The following is a 21,326-nucleotide window of genomic DNA, read 5'->3' as shown; positions in this document are numbered from 1 at the left end:
TCATCTTGAAATGGGGAAATGTAGTTTTAAGACTTCCTGCTTAATTTTGTGCTAGCTTGTTGCAAAGCTGTGTTTGATCTAACTGCTTCGTTTGTTATAAAGTGTAGTTTGTAAGACATTGTTCATCAACGGGTGTGGGTGTTTTATCCTACTGTAGTGTTAACTACAGAATAACGCTAGCTGAAATGAGAACAAAGCAATACATAAGAGCATGATCGAAATTTAATAAATGTAGTTGCTAGTACAGAATAATCGAGGAGAAACAACCTCTTAAAGATGGAGGGACTATTTTGTTGTTTGCAGGAAGTTACCGTTGCTGTGCTCTTATTTTGGCGGCTGCAGCGGAAGTGCGGCGTCGCTGCGTCAGACTTGAATCTCAGCTCGGGAACGGTTGTTGTTCTGATCAAGATGGCTGCTGTTGTCCTGGATGGAGACTGAGCTCAGGCTGTCATCCCGACACAGGCCGAGGAAACGCACCGAACCCGCCCAACTGACGACCGTGTAGCCCGAACGGACCCGAAACCGAACCGCTTGAACCCGTTTTAATTCTCTGCTTAAGGTAAATACGTTTCTTTTCCTTTCGTTTTTACCGTCAGCATCCTTTGCTCTCATCGATTAATATTTGATTGACACTTGTCGCTGCGCTACTCGATCGGAAAAAAAATCACAGTACCGCTTATATGTTTGATTTTTGTGTGTTTATGGAGGGTAAAACTGTGAGTGTGATTATTAATAGCTTAATTTAATGTTGTCTTGTGTCGTGTTCGTCGCTGCAGGCGGTAAATGAGTGAATCTGCGACAGCATGAAGGTTATTTAGGTTACTGCAGCGGTATATAACACCATTAATAACATAACTGCACAGGTACAGTTAATACAGGATAAAATCAGATAGGCTTGTTTTAGTAAATTAATTAATATAACGACACACTGGGCGTCGCCTTATTCTGCCATGAACCCCACTGGAACGTTTGTATTTAACCAGCTAATAAAATAATATAAAAAATTGAAATTATTATTACTAAAGTGACATTATTTTTTTATATATATTATTAACAATTCAATATTGTTTTAAAAAAAAAAAAACACTGCAGCAGTTCCACATTATGTCATTTACACATCATTGAAAAAGGTGAAAAAGCAGATCCATAAGAATGACTGGTTACAAAATAAAAATATATTGTGTAATTTAAAAAATACAATAATAATTTAGCGTGTTTTTCTCCACTCACTCCCCTCACTTCATTTCCAGTGTTTTATTGGGAGACAATAAACTAACCAGGTACAAATCAGGGTGAGACTAATGAGATAACAAGAAGATAAACTGCTGACATGCGGTAAAACTGACAAATACACAATAAATGTGCATGTATGTAAACATTTACTGGCATGTGATTGTCAAAATAAAGCTGATGACACGTTGGTTGATTTCCAAGTTATCAGAGGGCAAAAAATAATGACGAAAAAACAAGAATTTTTTAATTACCACCGTATATGCACACACTTGCACAGCCTGTTCAACCAGCTGATATACTGAGATTAGCCTTCAACAGACACATACTCATTCAAAACTGATAATAATGAAAAGGTGTCGGTCGAAGCCTCAGATAATCACAACTCCTCCCCTTATTAATCCCTAATACACAGTCCAGACAGTAACTAGACACATATTTATACAAATACATCATCGATTGTAGTTTTGTTTCATCATATTTTTCATAAACAAGGTTTTACTTTTCTCAATTGTCTGGCATGTTCTTTGTTCATTTTCACTATTTTTGCCCTCAGTATGCACTTAAAGCATCCAAACATGGCGCAAGATGCCTTTTGGTTGAAATGTGTTTATCTTTTTTCAAACATATTGGGCTTTTTGACAGTTTTCTTTTCTGCATTGCAGAGGATTAGCTAAGGAAAATCATCAGTGGCAAAATATATATATATACTGAATTTGTTGCTGATCTTGTTCTTACATTTTAGCAAAATATTGTTGTACTATTGTTTCCTTCACCAAGCTGTTAAAATGATGTCTTCAGAGCTAAAAGTGACAAGTTGATTAATCAGTTAGTCAGTTAAGAAAAATAATCAGCAGGTATTTAGGTATTTGGTAATGGATCTTTCCATTTTTCATCTTTTGAAAAAAAAAAAAAAACAGTGAAGAATATAGATTTTATATAGAAATTAGTGGGACTTGCTGTGGATAGAGTGCTGCACCTCAGCCATGGAGCTCATATGACTTGCAGCCCAGATGTTGTTGTTTTCGGTAGTTCTCATGACGTCCGTGTCTCTGGTAGTATAACAGGTCGGCTGAAGACCACCATGGAGGCAAAACAAGTTAATGTGAAGCATTTGAGACAAACGGGGAAGAATTCGTCCTATTTTAGTTGTTTGGTTTGAACTGACTAGGAGAATGTGGCTCATTAGCTGTGTAGCTGTGGTAGCTAACATAACAACAGATTAAATGGAGTTGTATCTGTGGCTTTAGGACTGAAATGACTCAGTGTTTGCAGCCTTGAAGCTATGGAAGTCTTGAACCAATTAAAGAAACTTTGAATTAAAGCAAAATGACTTCCACTGAAAATCTGATTTAGTGGATATAATGTTGTCTGATGTTCTGATGGTTCAGGCTTGTACCACATGATTGCAACACTTTAGCATCCTCTGAACCCTGCAGGTCTCCTGGACAGCATACATTCGACCCTATAATGCTGAAATGGGATGTTCTTGTACTGTCAGTGCTGTTTGTCCAATTTACTGCTGCTCTCCATCTCTTGTCCACTGATCTTTATATATTTTACCTTTGACTTTTTGCAGCAGACTGTGTGCTCTCTGCTTCGGTCGGATCACACTTTATTTTTATCCCTCGGTCCTTTGCAGGGAAACCCGCATGAAATTACTGAGTCGTTTAGTGATAATTAGAGGCACTGACGCAGATCTGAGACAGGCGTACATGTAGTGAACACTCGTTACGTTTACAAGAAGCAGACGAGGTCCGGTAACGCTGCTGCAGCAGAGTTTGGTGGAGTTTCTTCTGCAGCTCAGAGGAAATCTTTAACCCACGTTAATGTACATTCATTACTAAAAACAGCTTTTCTTTACGTCTTTCTGCTTTTCACAAACGTCCCTACACACTGTCTGTAATGCTCAGCCGCCTTCAGTCACACAACATCTCTGACATGGAGGCTGTCGCCATGGCGACAGCATCACATCCTAATAGCGGTGTTTAATGAAGAGTTTGCGGTTTAACTTGTCAGCTTACATCATGACATTAAAACCGGACACCGTCTCCGTCGCCTGCCTGTCCTTTGAAGTTGTATCAGTTGCCGGCAGAGTCTGCGTGCTGATCTAAGGTTGGTTCAGGACTCCGTATCTGCTGGGACTGTAAAGGAAGCTGCTGCCATGTTGAAGATCAGACTTCAGTCAGACTGTCTGGATCTGTGCCACATGAAGCCTGCAGCTCCTGATTTAACTCTGGGCAAAGTAAATGTCATGTAACTCTAAAGAGGCTCCACCCGACGTTCAGTCCTTCAGTACAAGAATATAAACATGTCCAACCGTGAGAGCGTAAAGTCCTGTTAGCATCTCCTAAATGCTGCAGAGCTCATTACAAATAGCATTTTAAAAGATTACATTTATTTTAGTCTGCAGTAAATTACAGAAGCAACTGTGCATCTTCTGAAAAACTGTTGCTGCAAACTGCTGGATGCATATTTTAGCTCTAAAAAGCTGGAGATTTTTTTTTAAAGAATTAGAGCTTTAAATGGCCACATGGAAGCGCTGTTGATAAGATAATTCAACATGCTGAACATTTATCCAAGGCCGTGGTTTGACTTCTGTATCATGTGTTATTATTTGAGATTTTGATGATTTAAAAAAAATTATCCATCCATCCATTATCTATACACGGCCTAATCCTCATTAGGGTAGCAGGGGGCTGGAGTCTATCCCAGCTGACTTAGGGTGAAGGCAGGGGACACCCTGGACAGGTCACCGGTCTATCACAGGGCTACATATAGAGACAAACAATCACACTCACACCTACGGACAATTTAGAGTTACCAATTAACCTCAGCATATTTTTGGACTGTGAGAGGAAGCCAGAGAAAGCCCATGCATGCACAGGGAGAACATGAAAACTCCATGCAGAAAGATCCCAGACAATGGATCTTGTAGCTGCGAGGCGACGGTGCAAACCACTGAGCCACCAAAAAAAAAAAAAAAATCAGTTAAAAAGTATTATTTTATCAATTATGACACTTACCCCAACTACCTATAATTCAGACATTTTTGAGATGCATATTTTTATGTGGAAGACTAGAAGAGTTTAGAGTTTCATAACTGATCACATAGAGGGGTGTTGCTACCAGTTTTTAATCTGTGAAGCATTTTAGGTTGGAGTAACTGTGGAGTAACTGGGCTCCAGCTGTGTGAATCCATAAACACCAACACAACATGAACGTTAGTGTTTAAAACACTGTTGTCTTATGCCAGTAGGGGGCGCCGTGACACACCGCAGACATGGACACCACTACGTCCATCAAGATGACCACTCTGGCCATCCAGAACCTGTTCAGCTACGTGGAGGAGGAGAACCTGTCTGCTCTCAAAGCTCACCTGGACCGATTCAAGGAGGTGGACGGACGCAGCGACGTACGTTAATCACACTCTAGAATTTAAAATGAAACAAGATGGTTCATTTCGTCTGTCAGCAGAGGTTTCATTTTAAGTCAGTTCAGAAGTCCATTTGAGTTTTGCTCATTTTAGGCGACACCACACTTCTTATTTGTATGAACTAAACCTCTGGACCTGCTCATCTCATCAAAGAAAACATCAACATTTCAGTCCAACACTTTGTTTCATATTTTCATTAATAATTTGTTTTGAGGAACAACTGAAAAGGTGCAGCCCACATCGAGAATATTTTTCCATCTTTTATGTTCATTTTATTCCTCTTTTTTTGTCTATTTTTTATTCAGTTTGCTTATTTTTCTGCATTTCCCTACCTCTACATCTTGTTTAAATCTTTATCTGTATCACATCTACAAAATAGTTCAAGTCAAATCAGTTGTATTTATTCAAAAAAAAAACAAAAAACAAAAAACATACTGTTAAGAGACATCCTCGATGTTTTTGGTTCTAATTTATATTCTGCACAGATTCTCAGGTTTCTAATTTATTTTTTCGTATTTAACTTTTGATGTTACCCTTTCTGAGTATTTGCGTGTAGTCTTTTATTTAGTTTGTGCTGCTTTTTGTTCAGGAAACAACACCTTTCACTTTCATCGTTTGCTGCATTTGTTCATGTGTTGCATTTATGGGTGATTATTTTTGTGTTTGTGTCATCGTTCTATTTGTTTACATGTTGCGTTTGCTGTGTTTACATACAGAACGGTCAGACTCCTCTGATGCTGGCAGCGGAACAGGGCAGTCTGGAGATCGTCCAGGAGCTCATCAGGAGAGGAGCCAATGTAAACCTGGATGACGTGGTGAGCAAAACAAACGCACTCTCATGTTGTGTGCTTTCAGGTTTGATTCTGTCAATGGTCCTGTTTTGATTCCAACTCTGGTAGAATAATTAAACTCATCTCACCTTTCCTCTGCTCTCCCCTTTTGGATGCTGGGGTTGCTAGGAGACGGGCAAGGTGAACCGCTCCTGTTTCCATGGTAACATATTCTCTATGTGTGTTGTCAGGACTGTTGGTCGGCTCTGATCTCTGCAGCTAAAGAAGGTCACATGGACGTGGTGAAGGAGCTGCTGGAGAACAGCGCCTACATCGAGCACCGAGACATGGTGGGAACTGCAAAGACTCGTGGGAAATGTAGTAGGACCGGGCAGTTAACACACATCGTATATGCATAACTCATACAGCATGTTTCACGTTAACGTGGAAGCAACTGAAAGCACTTCACAGCCACACAGCATTAAAATGACATTCAAAAACAAGTGCAGGACAAAATCAGTTGAAATGAATAAAAATGAGATATTTTCTGAGCAGTAGTGAAAACATTTCCTGTGTGTGATCATAGCGGATGCAGTGACAGTGGTTGTGTTGTGTTTGTGTGTCAGGGAGGATGGACGGCTCTGATGTGGGCGGCTTACAAAGGTCGTGTGGAGGTCACCACGCTGCTGCTGGAACATGGAGCTAACCCCAACACTACAGGACAGGTAGTACACACACACACACACTACTGTACATGCAGTGATGTATACAGATATTGTAGTTATTCCACTGAGCTCTCTTCCTCCTCCTTTTGTCTCTCTGATAGCAATACAGCGTTTATCCCATCATCTGGGCGGCAGGCCGAGGACACGCCGACATCGTCAAGCTGCTGCTGCACAACGGAGCTAAAGTCAACTGTTCTGACAAGGTGAAAAGCTGAGAGAATGAACAACCACAGAAAACAACTTAAAGCAACACAAAATTGCACAAAACTACATTAAATGACAACAGATCAAAACAACACAAAAAGACAGAAAACAGAACACAAAATGACACAAACCACAACACAGACAAAACACAAAGTGACAAGACATGACTGAAAACTACACAGAACGACAACAGCACATAGTGACCAAAAACACAACATCCAATGACACAAGATGTCACCAACCAGTAAAGAAACACACAGAATGAAACAAAACATGAAAGGAAGCAACACAAAGCCATACAAAATAACACACTAGGTCAGAACAACACAGAATGACACGAAACTGCTCAGAAAAACACAAAAGAACACAGACTGACACAAATCCATGCAGTCGTCTCAAAACGGTCTGGAACAGCACAGAACAGCAGTATCACACAACAAAAGGATTTAGAATGACACAAGACATTTCAAAATGTGACAAAGCGGCAAAAAAAAAAGACACAAAATGGAATTAAATGTGTGACAAAAAGACACCAAACTGTGCGATTTGTCGTTTGTGGTGTTTTGTCTTCGTCTCTTTGCACGATGTGTTGCTGTGCAGATGAGCAGCTCTCTAAAGAAAACCAACCAGGTTTGTGGTCAAACTGCAGTTTCAGGCTAAAAAGTCTTTCTCCCCGTGATGGATTACACAACCTTACACAAAATTAATAGAAACAGCTGCAGGAAAACACTTGTGAAAAGTGTCCTTCAAAAATGATCGCCCACTGAAACACACATTTCTTGCCTTTTAAACAAAATTCAGTCTGCTTAATTTAGAGCTTTGACCAAGAAGAAGCTGCTCAGCTGGAACACTGACATCATTTATTTTGTTGTTTAACTGGAAAACTCAACAGTCGTGTTGCAAGTCTTTCTCCTGTGTGCGTTTACACAACAGTATGGCACCACTCCTCTGATCTGGGCGTCCAGGAAAGGACACTTTGACTGTGTGATGTACCTGCTGGAGAACGGAGCCGACGTCGACCAGGAGGGGGCGGTAAGACCACGCACACATGCAGCTGCAACTATCAGCACTGTTTACCACTGTACTGTACTATTAGTACTATTAGAACCAGTAGCTCCGACTTTAATATCAGCAGATCACAAATTACTGAGGACTAAGAACAGAGGCTCTATAAAAGTATAATTTTACATATTTGTGGCTTAAAAGCTGCTAATAAGCCTGAGAGCAGTCAACACACCGGGGTGCATTAAATTAAAGCTTATATTAGCTATTTTTAAATAAAATATGAGTAAATGCACATAGTTAATAGTATGTCTATGAAGAAAACCATTTCAGATAAATGCAGTTTTTACCTCAGGTTGAGCTTAAACAGTCTTCTTTAATGTTAAGTCATTTGGAGGTTGACCGGTAAATGTCAGGCTGAAGCTTATTTTTAAGTGACACAAATAAACAATCAATTAAATTCTGTCTAATTCTAGTTATAAACAGAATAAATAAGATACTGCAAAGGCTACTTCAGGCTGTGTTAAACCCATGTGTGTTTCTCTGTCCTCAGAACTCAATGACGGCTCTGATCGTGGCAGTAAAAGGCGGCTACACTGAAGTGGTGAAAGAGCTGCTGAAGAGAAACCCTAACGTCAACATGACCGACAAGGACGGAAACACGGCGCTGATGATCGCCGCCAAGGAGGGATACACCGAGATCGTCCAGGACCTGCTGGACGCAGGAACGTACGTCAACATCCCAGACCGGGTGAGACGGCGTCCTTCATCGCATGACATTGGATTTTTTGTTTTCAATGATGGCCACAAAAACAGCAAGCGAATGTCAGTTTAGACACAGAAACTAAAGTGCATCCTGTGTGTTACAGAGCGGCGACACGGTGCTGATCGGAGCGGTGAGGGGTGGACATGTGGAGATCGTCAGAGCTCTGCTGCACAAATACGCAGACATTGACATCAGAGGACAGGTGAGTGTTAATATGAACGATTTAGAGATCATTTAGACTGATTAACACTGGAAAACTGAACTTACCTGGATGTAGTAATGTAAGATGAGATATGCTGTGCTGTCCCTGAGAGGATGTTTGTTCTTCACACAGCTGATGAATTATCTGCATATGGACGTGACACAAACATAACAAGAAAAGCACTCAAAGAGCACAGTGCTCTGCCAAGACTGTTCATTCCCTGTTACAGGGGAAGCAGGAGAACCCAAGTGCAGGCACACAGAAAACTGGTAGACAGGTGAATAACAGAAAAAGATTTATTCAAACAAATAACTAACCCAAGACAGAAAAGGGAAAACAAACCAGGAGATAAACTAAACCAAATCTAACACTAAAAGAAACTACACTACTAAACCTACAAAAACCACAAAACCAAACAGGAATAAACTGAACCAAACAACACAGCAATGTACTTACAAAAACCAGGAGAAAACAGAACTAAGGGCTAGGCAGGCTCAGGGAATCCAGAAGCTAGTGGGGAAACAAAACTGGCAGACTGAAGACTGGGGAGTATCCAAGAACAGACAGGAGTTAAACAGAGTCCATGAGAGGGAAATCCAGGATGGGAGGATCAGCTGAGTCCAAGGGGCTGAAGCAGACAGGGGGTAGAAGGCTTGGTGGGGAGACCCACAATCCAGGAGTGCAGCAGAAGACATGAAGGGATGTGACTCTATGATCGGGCAGGGAGTGAATGAAAGCACAGAGCTTAAATACTGGAGGTGAGGTAGAGAACAGGTGAGTGGAGTGAACTAATTACTGCAGGTGACACTCATCGCAGTAATCAGCAAATAGAGTGCAGGCAGGTGAAGTAGGGAGAGCAAGGAGGTGAGTGAACAGGGAGAGAGAGACAGGAGGGAGAGATGACAGACAGAGGGAGCCAAAGAGAGAGACAGGTCAACACAAACACATGAGGAACAATGGGAGAAAGAAGGAAAAAAGAGAGAAAAGGAGGAAGAAGGGCAGAGGCTGAAGCAGAGATCATAACATTCCCCCATATGGCATTGTGAGAAATGCAGCATTTTTTTTTCATAAATGCAGCATTTGTTTATTAGTTATTGATGATCAGAAATCACGGCAACATAGAATTTGGCCATTTAAAATAGAAGTACCCACAAACAAAATGACCTTGCGCTGAGCACGGGCGTGTGTTATGCATGTGTACGTTACATACAGATACCGAATCGCATGACCTAAATATGTAGCGGGTGGCAGGAATTGATGGAACTCGGAAACACCCCCACAGTTTAATCAATTGTTCCTTGTATGATTTCTGATGGATAAGTCCCAATAAATCTGCACCGGTCGATTTGTTGTAGGATCGCACTCGCAATGATACCGAAATCTTTAACAAATCCGTGGATCCAGACTATAAGCTGCATCGCTGCAAAAATCTAAAGAGGTGGTCCTTGTGTCATTTCTGACCTTCACTGAAAATTTCATCCAAATCCGTTAGTCCATTTTTGAGTAATGTTGTGCCCAGACAGACAAACGTACGCCGATCGTCACATAACTCCACCGCGTTCCTTGGCGGAGTAATAAACAAATTTAGAAAGGTAACCAAACACACAACTGTTCCTGCGTGTTAACACACTGATGTCTGATTAAGTCTCAGCAAAACAAACTCAAGTGAAAAAACTATATTAGATGAGAAAAACAAGATCGCATCAATAATGTTAGATATCTTTACACTGCAACATGATAAAGTGCATTAAAAGATAGAAAAGAAGAAACGGGTTTGCAAAGGAGATCATGTCCATAAGTGGATATTACAATTAAATAATATGGTTGCTGTTTGGTAGTGTGCTGTCAAAAACTTTGATTTGTTGTTCAGTTTTATATTTAGTTTTATTTTCAGCCAGTTTTATTTGTGGTGTTTTCAATGCCTTAGTCCCCTTCAACCATGTGGAGAACTTGGTAGCTTTTGAAAAGTGGTGTGTAAAAAAGTTTATCATTAATAGACTAGGATGAAAATTAAATAAAGTATAAAATAGCTTCTTTCCGGAGCTCCAGGTAAATTTCAGACCCCACATACAGCCCTGAAGAATAAAATGCAATTTTAGAAAATGTAATTTACCAAATCCAGTTACAGTCAGAGAGGATGTAATTGTATCAGTATCAGCTGTCACAGCAGGTGCAGCAGAATTGTGTCACTGCAGTACTTTACTACGTTATCGTTGTTTTCAGTGCTGAAGTCTCACTCTGCTAATTCCAGGAGAGCAAGACGGCTCTGTACTGGGCCGTGGAGAAAGGAAACGCCACCATGGTGAGGGACATCCTGCAGTGTAACCCCGACACTGAGACCTGCACCAAGGTGAGGCCTGAACACATCTGCACTGCTCAGGTCACCACAAAGGAAGCAGAAAAACAAATGAGAACAGGGTGATTCAGCTTGAAACATCTTTAACTTAAGTTGCTGAAGAAGCTCCACATGCTGGGTTTTTGGTCAGATTGTTGTTTTTCTTTCCCACGCTGCTAGAAGTTTCATCATTTCTACTTGAAATGATGAAACTTCACTATATGTTTAAACTTAACAAAATTTCCCTTTAAAAAAATTTAATTCAGATTGACATTAGAAAATGCAACAGAAGCGTGCATTTTTACTTCAACAGAATCTAAACCGTAAATTTAAGTAAAGTAGCAGTAGTATTTTAAGTACAGAGCTGCCTTATGACGATGAGTGAGTGATGCTGATGTTATTGAACCTGTTCTAAAAACTCTCTTCTGCAGCTCTACCACATCTAATGCAACAGAAATGAAGCACAACAATGCTGCTTCCATTTCAGTCACCAGAAGACCTCGTCACTACATGCAAATTGCTCTGAAACCTTTGAAAAATGATGGCAGGTTGTGTTTCAATAGCTCGTACAGTTTGGTGCTGACACAGACCTCCAGGGAAGGGTTAACAGGAGTTTTTGTTTTTACAAGGGGGGCTTTTGCAGTGCACAGCACACAGGTACAATGTTGAACTCATGAGCTACCGGCGCAGGCTGTGTGAACCAATCAGGACTGAGTGTGTGTGATTAAGGAGCAGTGACGCTGTTATTGCCTCCCCAGGATGGAGAGACTCCTCTGATCAAAGCTACCAAGATGAGGAACATCGAGATTGTGGAGCTGCTGCTGGACAAAGGAGCTAAAGTGTCGGCTGTCGACAAGGTGAGAACTTCAAATGCACATTCACGACCTGCTGATATTACCTGCCCTTCAAAATAGAAGCAGGTTTAAAACCATGGAGACACGTTTGTTGAATAAATTACCTGCTTTTTAGTCTGTAGCTAAGATCAAATGCTCAAACTGAACTGAATTAAACTGAATTCAGGACACAAGTTGTCATCATTAGGCTGCACTTAGCATTAATGTAATGCTAAGTGCAGCAACTGTTTTCACAGTTTTTTTTATTAATCAGCTAATTAATTGATTGGTTTATCATTTCAGCTTTTTTCCCCTTTACACAACTTTCCCCCACAGTTACAGGCACAATTCAATATAATGGTTGCTGTTGTTTATTTTGTATGTCCTGCGTTAAATAATAGAAGCCACAGTGTCACTGCAAATTTCCTGAAAATTTCAAAGAAAAAAGAAAATTTACAACAAAAAGCATCAGACGGTTCCCAACTCGGAAATGTGGTTTTGCATAAATATGACAAAAATCTTCATTTTGGAGCTAAAAGTAGAAAATATTTGATGCGTTTGTTAGAAAATAATTCAAATCATTGCTACGAATAACCTATTAATTATTACAACTCTAAACAAAATGAATCATTTTGAATCCATCCATTCATGACATCATCGTGAAATGTTTGTAGAAGCAGCTTTCATGTGATATAATAGGAAGTAACTAATTTGTTTTGCCTCTGTTGTTTTTTTTTTGTTTTGTTTGTTTTTAATCAATCTTTTATAATTTGGAAAGTATAATAGTGAAAAGGGTCAGATTATGTGTGTCGTGGTTTTAAAAACGTCTCATTTTGCTTGCCTGCTGTGTAAAAAAAAAATGTAATTTGCTTTCAAATATGACAAATATTTTGTGACTAAGATTGAAAAACTAAACATCAGTTATCTTCAAGTGACAGATGCTAAATTGACATCGGGTCTACGTTTACTGTAGCATACAGGCAGGGATTCACCTTCCGTCTGTCCTCCTCAGCTCTCATGTTGTCTTTCCAGAAAGGAGACACTCCCCTCCACATCGCCATCAGGGGTCGGAGTCGCCGCCTGGCCGAGCTCCTCCTCAGGAACCCCAAAGATGGCCGCCTGCTCTACCGACCCAACAAAGCCGGAGAGACGCCGTACAACATCGACTGCAGCCACCAGAAGAGCATCCTCACACAGATCTTCGGAGCTCGTATGTTCTCTGAAACTTTACTTTCATAATTTGCTGGGCTGAGCAACTTCCCTCGCATCACCTCAGAGACCTTACTTCATTTCTGTCAGAAACAATCAACCTCAGTCTCAGCTTCATCCGGTGGTGATGCAGGCAGACTGAGATGAAACTCAAAGTGTCTCTTTATCTGAATCACCACCTGATGATGAGGAAACTGACACTACAAGGAGAGAAGGAGGGTTTGCACAGTGCTCATGATGGATCCAAATATTCTTTTAACGGGTAACAGGACAGAAAACAGTAGAAGAGATGTGGTTTGTCAGCACCAATAACAAGAACTAACAAACAACAAAACCATGAATATATGCTGAAAAATAAACATTTCATGGAAGCCGAACCCAGTTAAAGAAATTCTGACAATTCTTTCTGTTTTTACACTGTCTGGCTCTGATAAATGGTGCAATTTTGGCAACTTTTTAAGACAGCATGCCTTTTTAACCCACTTTTAGGTTTCAGGGGGGTAAATACATACCTGTAACCACTGCTGTGTCTCTGCCCTGCAGGTCATCTGTCCCCCACAGAGACCGACGGAGACATGCTGGGTTACGATCTGTACAGCTCTGCTCTGGCTGACATCCTGAGCGAGCCCACCATGCAGCCTCCCATCTGTGTGGGTCTGTACGCTCAGTGGGGCAGCGGCAAGTCCTTCCTGCTCAAGAAGCTGGAGGGTGAGTCCATACACACTCACACAGAGAACGTACATCTCCTGAACATGTGTTAAAGCTTCTCCCTGCTCTTCCTCAGATGAGATGAAGACGTTTGCAGGGCAGCAGATCGAGCCGCTGTTTCAGTTCTCCTGGCTCGTCGTCTTTCTGTCTCTGCTCGTCTGCTGCTCCGTTGCCGTCATCCTGGGCTTTACCGTCGACCCCAAGCTGGCTATGGCCGTCTCCCTCAGCCTGCTGGCTCTGCTTTATCTCTTCTTTGGTGAGACCGGACGTGTTCCACCTGTTGATGTTCAGGAAGTCTGTGCCTGTGATGTACAGATACAGTTTCTCTCTCTAAAGTTGTGTTTTGTAGCTGTATTGTATGAATATACTTGCGTACTCTGCAGTGGTGGTGTACTTCGGCGGCCGTCGGGAGGGCGACAGCTGGACCTGGGCGTGGCTGCTCAGCACCCGTCTGGCCCGTCACATCGGGTATCTGGAACTGCTGCTGAAGCTGATGTTCGTGAACCCACCGGAGTTGCCGGAGCAGAGCACCAGAGCTCTGCCTGTCAGGTAACGCTGCAGCTGCTCAGCTGATCTGTCAGTCATCGCATCATTACTGGATGCGATGTCACGCTGATGTCATGTATCTCCTGCAGGTTCCTGTTCACAGACTACAACCGTCTGTCCAGCGTCGGAGGAGAGACGTCGATGGCTGAGATGATCGCGACGCTGTCCGACGCCTGCGAGAGAGAGTTTGGCTTCCTCGCCACACGTCTGTTCAGAGTGTTTAAGACTGAGGAGACGCAAGGTGACACTCACTGCAGCTTCTTCTGTCTTTGTCAGAACCCTTACTTACTCTGACCTGATCTAACCGTAGCACTTCTTCTTCTCTCAGGTAAGAGGAAGTGGAAGAAGACGTGCTGCGTGCCGTCCTTCATCTTATTCGTCTTGGTGCTGGCCTGTCTGATCACCGGCATGGCGCTGCTGGCCGTCTTCAGGGTGGACAGCGAGAACCGCACGGTGAACGCGGTGCTGATCGCAATCGGTAGCGTGGTGGGTCTGGCTCTGCTGCTGAACTGCAGGACGTGGTGGCAGGTGACCGACTCGGTCCTGAACTCACAGAGGAAACGGCTGCACAGCGCCGCCAACAGGATGCACAAACTAAAGAGTGAAGGCTTCATGAAGGTGAGGACGAGTTGAAAAGAGCATTCTGCTGTTTTACTGTGACCTGCTGCAGGACGTTACACCAGAAGAAGTGCTGGTGGAGTGTTTATAACAGCTTGGTATCATAAATCCAGTGTTATATTCTCCAGTTGCTTCACATTTATGGATCAACATTAAAAACCTGTAGCCATACAACATTTTCAAACCTTCAGCTTCAGCACATGATGCACAAATTCAAACAGCTTTCTGGCCCTCTAGCCCACAACAAATTTTAGTTAAATTCTGGATGAATTTCTGCTATATGAGCTGTTGTTTAACCCTTTAACACCCAAGAGTCATACAAGCCGCCTGGATTTTTCAGCATTTTTCTAAATTAGGAACAGGAGTTGAACATGAACAAAATATTAGACAACAAAAGCAAAACAAATCAAAATGTAAAATATGAACTATAATAAATATTTACAAAAATTTAAATTTTATAATACTTGTAAAATGGGAGCGGCGTCGCTCTCGTGGGATTTTGTGATGGACGTCATTGCACGTGGTTCCTTTGACATGCCGTAATACCCTGTAAAGTGCATCTTCTCTTCTTTCAGGAAACGTTTAAATTTTCTTTCTAGCGCAAATGGTTGAGGAGTTACAGTAATTTAAAGAGCGCTCATAAAACGGGAGCAGCGCCACTCCTATGGGATTTAAAGGGTTAATGTAGAGTTTGAGGTGACTACGCCTGGTTATTATTCTGATCGATCAGTGATACTCAACTTGGATCACTGTGAAGTGTTCAGGATAACATGTTGTTTGGATATTAACGCAGCAGCCTGTTATTGATCTCTGCATGTGTGGGGTTTCGTCCTGCAGGTCCTGAAACACGAAGTGGAGCTGATGGCGAGGATGGCGAAGACCATCGACGGCTTCACGCAGCATCAGACCAGGCTGGCAGTCGTCATCGACGGGTTGGACTCCTGCGAACAAGACAAAGTCCTGCAGATGCTCGACACGGTGAGGAGATGCATACGCCAGGCTCCATTTAGACTTTGTTCGGTTTGCGTTTTTGTGGTAATTAGAGTGATCGACAGAAGGCCTCAGAACAGAATTAAGACATTCTGATCATTTATAACATATACAGATATATGACAGTTAATTAGAAGCTATGAAATCGAGGGTCTTCACTGTCTGTAATTTAATTGTTTTACTCATGATGCTATGGATTTATCACCATCAAGATATTTTTATTCTGTTTAGAGGATTTATGTGACAGCTGCTGTTTCTTCAGCTCAGTCTTCATGACTTCCTGTAATTTGATGGAGATTTTCATTTGAAAGCACCGGCTGCAGGATCAGACTGAATGCAGCTGGTGTCATTTGGGTGTTTTTCCTGTTGCAGGTGCGGGTTTTATTCTCCAAAGGCCCCTTCATCTCCATCTTTGCCAGCGACCCCCACATCATCATCAAAGCCATCAACCAGAACCTGAACAGCGTCCTCAGAGACTCCAACATCAACGGACACGACTACATGAGGAACATCGTCCACCTGCCCGTCTTCCTCAACAGCAGAGGACTCTCTAGTGCCAGGAAGATGTGTGCTGCTGCACCCGCTAACGGAGACACCACCAACACTGAAGGTAACCATGACGACACATATGATAATACAAACAGTCCGTTAGAGGCAATATAGTTATATAATGTAAGACAAGAGAGGCACATCACTGTGATACCTCTGACTTTGTTAGTCATTGTGATATAATAAATAATTTAAGGCATTATTGTCCTTCGTTGCTTTCTGTAAAACTGTAAAGGGTAATTAGGATTTATTTCGGCAACGCAAAACAGTGTAAGATTGTTTAAAAGAATAAAATATAATACAAAATCCAAATACAATGAATGATTTAAAAGACAGTAAAGTGGTGACTCAGTGGGAATAAAGGCTCTAAAGTGTCCCTTGAAAATGTGGACAGAATAATTAAACAGAAGTTATTTGAAATCTGAAGACAAAAAGTTTTACAACTTTAAATCAAATTATAGAAAGTTCAGTACAGAAAAGTTGTTGAAAACTCTGGGAGCAGAGATATTTACACAGTGAACTGACGTAAACGAAATGTTTGTGTCTCTCACAGCAGGTTGGCATGAAGAGCTGGACAGGAAACTGTCTCAGCACAGTTTGGGAGAATTAACCAAGTTTGGCAGCAAGACGGCACTGAACCGCCGGGTGAGACACTGTGTGTGTGTGTGTGTGTGTTGTGTGTGTGTTGTGTGTGTGTGTGTGTGTGTGTGTGTGTGTGTGTGTGTGTGTGTGTGTATTGTGTGTGTATGTGTACAGCCATCTTTGTAGGGACCAATTACTGTGTTGGACCTTGTGAGAACAGAGAACTGTGTCCATCCAGTCCTCACTTTGGGACCTACCACTTTGTCTATTTGTAGTTTTATATCTGTTTCTGTTTCTTTGTCGTTTTTTTTTTTTCAATTATACTTTTATTTCCTCCAGAAAGATCCATAACACAGGAGAGCAGAGTTACACAAATACACTGAACACAAAGTAAAAATTATAATAATGTAGAATTATATGCACAATTTATAGGTACATCTTTGTCGTTGTTTTCTCTCGTAGTCAAAAAATATGCTGAGGTTAATTGTGTCACAACCTGGCTCAGAGAAAGGACAAAATATGGAGATCACACATGGCAAATTAAAGTTAAATGAAATTTATCAAAGAAACTGAGTTAAATGTGCCATCAGTTCAGCAGTAATGTGTGTGGTGAATGGATGTGTGATCATGTATATGAGAAAACAAAATAACTCAACCAAACCAGACCACAGGGAACCCAGGAAGAAGTAGAGAACGAGACCCCTTGCCAGCTACAACACCAGTATATATAGATGTGAGCAGTCAAGCCAGGTGTCGGCCATCATGGCCAATGAGCCACTCCCCCAGTTCCCTAGCAACCAGCTAAACAGGAACTGGTCCTGAGGCCTAGGAGCTGTCACAATTGATTATTCTAAATTTACCCGTAGGTGTGAGTGCGAGTGTGATTGTTTGTCTTGCTTTAAGTTACTGTATTGATTTTGAGTTATTTTCTTGTTTTTTTACTGTGAAGCACTTTGGTCACTCTTTGGGCTGTTGTAAAGGGCTATACAAATAAACTTTGATTGATTGATTGTCATTGCCTTGTGTCTTGTGTGAGTCTCATTGCGTTCATTTTGTGTCTGTGCTTGTAGAGTGTTTTTGTGTCTCTTTGCAGTCATCTGACTCTATTTGTACTGTTGTGTCTCTTTATGTATCTTTATAGTTGTTTGAGCCTCATTGTGGTTGTGTTGTGTCTCGCCTCATGGCCACTAGGTCATTCAGTGATCTGTTCATGTGACCCGTGTTGTGTCTGTGCAGGACACGTACCGGCGGCGTCAGGTGCAGCGCTCAGTGACTCGTCAGATGTCATTCGACTTGACGAAGCTGATGGTGACGGAGGATTGGTTCAGTGACATCAGCCCACAGACCATGAGGAGGCTGCTCAACATCGTCTCTGTCACAGGTGACCCGAGTGTTCGGCACCAGAACCGGCTCACACCTGGATCTGGGTTTGTAGCAGCAAATAAAACCTGCTCCTTCCTGTGTCCAGGTCGTCTGCTGCGAGCCAATCAGATCAGCTTTAACTGGGACCGCCTGGCGTCATGGATCAACCTGACAGAGCAGTGGCCCTACAGGACGTCGTGGCTCATCTTGTACCTGGAGGAGACCGACGGAGTCCCGGACCAGGCCACGCTCAAGACCATCTACGAGAGGTCAGAGGTCACACCCACTTTTGTTGTTGGTAACATGATTCTGTTGTACAGCAGCAGCTGCTCAGTGTGTTTTGTCTCTCAGGGTGTCAAAGAACATCCCGACCACCAAAGACGTGGAGCCGCTGCTGGAGATTGATGGAGACGTTCGCAGCTTCGAGGTCTTTCTGTCGTCGCGAACGCCCGTCCTGACAGCCAGAGACATCCGCACCTTCCTGCCCTGCACCGTCAACCTGGACCCCAAACTCAGAGAGATCATCGCAGGTCCTACCAATACTACTGCTTCTAATACTACAACAACTAATACTACTACACATTACTGGGGATTATTCCAGATACTACGAGTAATGCTATACCTGACACAACTGCTAATACTGCTACAGACTCACAGCCTGCAAACATCGTAGCTGTAGTACTACAGCTAGTTTTAGTACAACTCGCTCTACTAGACTTGCATTAGTACTACTACCACAGTACTCACAGAGCAGCAGATACTGCAGTACTACTTTCAAAACCTTAGTTCATTTCTTTCTGACCCAGATGTTCTCTCTCTGTCTATCTGATCCAGGTGTTGTCTTTCTATATGATCTGGGCATTCTCTCTGCCTGATCCAGATGTTTTCTCTCTCTCTTTCTGAGTCAGACATTCTTTCTCTTCTAATCTAATCCAGATGTTCTTGTACTTGCTCTCTGATCCAGATCTTCTCTCTGTCTTTGTTGCAGATGCTTTGTCGTCTTATCAGATCCAGATGTTCTCGCTTCTGTCTTTTAGACCCAGATATTCTCTCTGTCTGATCCAGATGTTCTCTCTCTGTCTGATCCAGATGTTCGTGCAGCCCGAGAACAGATGAATATGGGCGGGGTAACGTACCCCGCCCTCCCGTTGCAGGAGGCTCAGCCTCGCCCCACCTCGGTCTACAGTCAGGTGTCGTCGACCTGCTCGCCCTCCGCCTCCTTCAGTGGACCCTTCAACCAGCCAGCGGGGGGCGTTGTCTCCCCTCAGCCTCACAGCAGCTACTACAGCGGCATGGCGGGCCCCCAGCACCCGTTCTACAACAGGGTGAGTACAGACCCCGCCCACTGAGCCCACCTGATGATGTCACTGACTGGAGGTTCAGCTCTCAGGTGTTAGTAGTGAGTCCACAGCCTCCCTGCGACTCTGAGCGGCAAGTAGCGTGGTGATGTCATCATGTCATGTGATGGCGGTTTCCTGGTTCAGTCCCATTCATCTTCTGTGTTTGAGTCATTTTGTTTGGACTTGATTTGATTCCTGTGTTTTACGGTGAGTCTCTGCTGTCGCACAGTCAGCTGACCGGCAGCTGTCCAATCATCACGGAGCGAGCAAGAAACGAGCTGCTTACCGTACTTTCCGGACTATAAGCCGCTACTTTTTTCTCACGCTTTGAACCCTGCGGCTTATACAACGATGCGGCTAATGTATAGATTTTTATGGGAGAGCTTCATGCCGTCAATACGTTTAGCCTCGTCACATCAGACCAATAAAATTACCGAACAGCTCACAGTGGACCAATGAAACTGTTCGAATTAAATCAAACGCACTCACACTAAATTCTTCAGTCATTTTTTGCTTCATGCACACACCCTCATCATGGAAAACACACGAAGAAATGCATAAGATGCAGCTTTTTAGTTAAAGGCAATCGATCTGCCTGTCGAAAAAGGAAATAGAGCTGCTGGACGTTAGCTTGGCATCAATGAATCGATGGTGAGACGTTGAGTCGGCAACGTGAACTGACTCGATGTGTTTTACTGCGATGTTACAGGCAGTGTTCGTAGGGAAAAAAAAGCCTTTATTTAATTAAAAGTTAAAATCTTTCTGTGTAAATATCTCATGTTACAATGTGGACACCTGCGGCTTATAGTCGGGTGTGGCTTATATATGTACAAACCTTTTTTTCTTTTTAAATTTATTGGGTGCGGCTTATATTCAGGTGCGCTCAATAGTCTGGAAATTGCGGTTCTTACACGTTTATGTGTGAGCTGGTTATCTAAAGGAATGATGCAGCATCTTTGCTCTTTGTCATAAATGTCCTGAAAGCCCAACAATGTAAATGGAATTGAATAGCTGTCAGTTGTCTGTATTTAGAGACATTTAGTCGTGAACCAGCTGCAGCAAAACCTCTCAGTGATCCAGTACCGTGCAGCAGCAGTGACTCACTTTTTGATTTGACTTTTTTTTGTGTTCAGTCGTTTCCATGATCATCATTTTGATTTTGTGCCCCCCCTCCCCTCAGCCATATTTCCCCCACCACGTTTACCAGCTGCCACGTCCACTCGTGGCCTCCTTCCCACCACACTTCCATCCACGTCTGCCCACTAAAAGCTCCTTCAGCAGAGACGCCACCACCGCACTTGTAAGTACGAAAACAGCTAAAACCTGAATACAGCGAGGACCAGTAAAATCATAGTACCCGTTTCTCATTGTGTGTCTGAGAGACGACATAAATGATTCTGATTAATCCTATTAACCCGATCACTTTTTACACACACGACTAGTTTTAATCGTATAAAATGTGTTTACAGAAGACAGATATCTGACATTACTGAACATCTTGTACAACCAGTGAGCACTTTATTAGGAGCAGCACACTAACTCTGGATCCCTTTGCTATCAGAGAAACTTTGTTTTAAGATTCGCTCCACATTCACATGATTCATTACATAATTTCTGCAGATTTGTCAGCTGCACATTCATGCTGCCGATCTCCTGACTAGGGGTACTAACACCCCCGGGCGTACTAGTGCAGTAACCAGGGAGTACATAGAAAGATTATCTCAAGCCATCTGTGTGTTCAACTGGTGTTTCAAGCAGCACAGACCTGAACACAATCAGCCACAGAAGAACTGAATAAAGAAAATTTAAATGAAATCTGGTGAAGAATTTGTTTGTACTTTCCAAAACGGGGTCAATTTGTTTCCCACAAATCTATCATCAGCAGCTGCTGGAGGAAAACTGAGGCTGACTGGATCACC

At 42.5% G+C, this 21,326-nt stretch overlaps 1 protein-coding gene across 8 annotated transcripts in view; it reads left to right on the top strand.

The window, feature by feature from the left end:
- The first annotated feature begins 380 nt into the window (after nt 1-380).
- Nucleotides 381-21,326, top strand: part of kidins220b (kinase D-interacting substrate 220b) — a 28,565-nt gene continuing 7,619 nt past the window's right edge. For 2 of the 8 annotated variants that reach the window (XM_055015860.1, XM_055015859.1), the window contains exons 1-25: nt 381-559; nt 4,487-4,645; nt 5,383-5,481; nt 5,688-5,786; nt 6,063-6,161; nt 6,263-6,364; nt 7,299-7,397; nt 7,921-8,118; nt 8,237-8,335; nt 10,587-10,685; nt 11,429-11,527; nt 12,536-12,713; nt 13,256-13,420; nt 13,497-13,676; nt 13,804-13,969; nt 14,056-14,207; nt 14,295-14,584; nt 15,422-15,562; nt 15,947-16,184; nt 16,680-16,768; nt 17,942-18,086; nt 18,174-18,336; nt 18,419-18,597; nt 19,157-19,392; nt 20,588-20,707. In XM_055015860.1, the coding sequence (XP_054871835.1) occupies nt 4,514-4,645; nt 5,383-5,481; nt 5,688-5,786; nt 6,063-6,161; nt 6,263-6,364; nt 7,299-7,397; nt 7,921-8,118; nt 8,237-8,335; nt 10,587-10,685; nt 11,429-11,527; nt 12,536-12,713; nt 13,256-13,420; nt 13,497-13,676; nt 13,804-13,969; nt 14,056-14,207; nt 14,295-14,584; nt 15,422-15,562; nt 15,947-16,184; nt 16,680-16,768; nt 17,942-18,086; nt 18,174-18,336; nt 18,419-18,597; nt 19,157-19,392; nt 20,588-20,707 (3,567 nt within the window). In that variant the 5' untranslated portion in view covers nt 381-559; nt 4,487-4,513. Of the gene's footprint in view, nt 560-4,486; nt 4,646-5,382; nt 5,482-5,687; nt 5,787-6,062; nt 6,162-6,262; nt 6,365-7,298; nt 7,398-7,920; nt 8,119-8,236; nt 8,336-10,586; nt 10,686-11,428; nt 11,528-12,535; nt 12,714-13,255; nt 13,421-13,496; nt 13,677-13,803; nt 13,970-14,055; nt 14,208-14,294; nt 14,585-15,421; nt 15,563-15,946; nt 16,185-16,676; nt 16,769-17,941; nt 18,087-18,173; nt 18,337-18,418; nt 18,598-19,156; nt 19,393-20,587; nt 20,708-21,326 lie in introns of all 8 variants that reach the window. The other 6 variants (XM_023274020.3, XM_023274019.3, XM_023274022.3 and 3 more) reach the window with 4 other exon arrangements.

This window comes from Amphiprion ocellaris, chromosome 12, assembly GCF_022539595.1.
Source record: "Amphiprion ocellaris isolate individual 3 ecotype Okinawa chromosome 12, ASM2253959v1, whole genome shotgun sequence".
NCBI lineage: Eukaryota > Metazoa > Chordata > Actinopteri > Pomacentridae > Amphiprion > Amphiprion ocellaris.
Note: the sequence above shows the minus strand (reverse complement) of the source record. Positions and strands in the feature narration are given on the sequence as shown.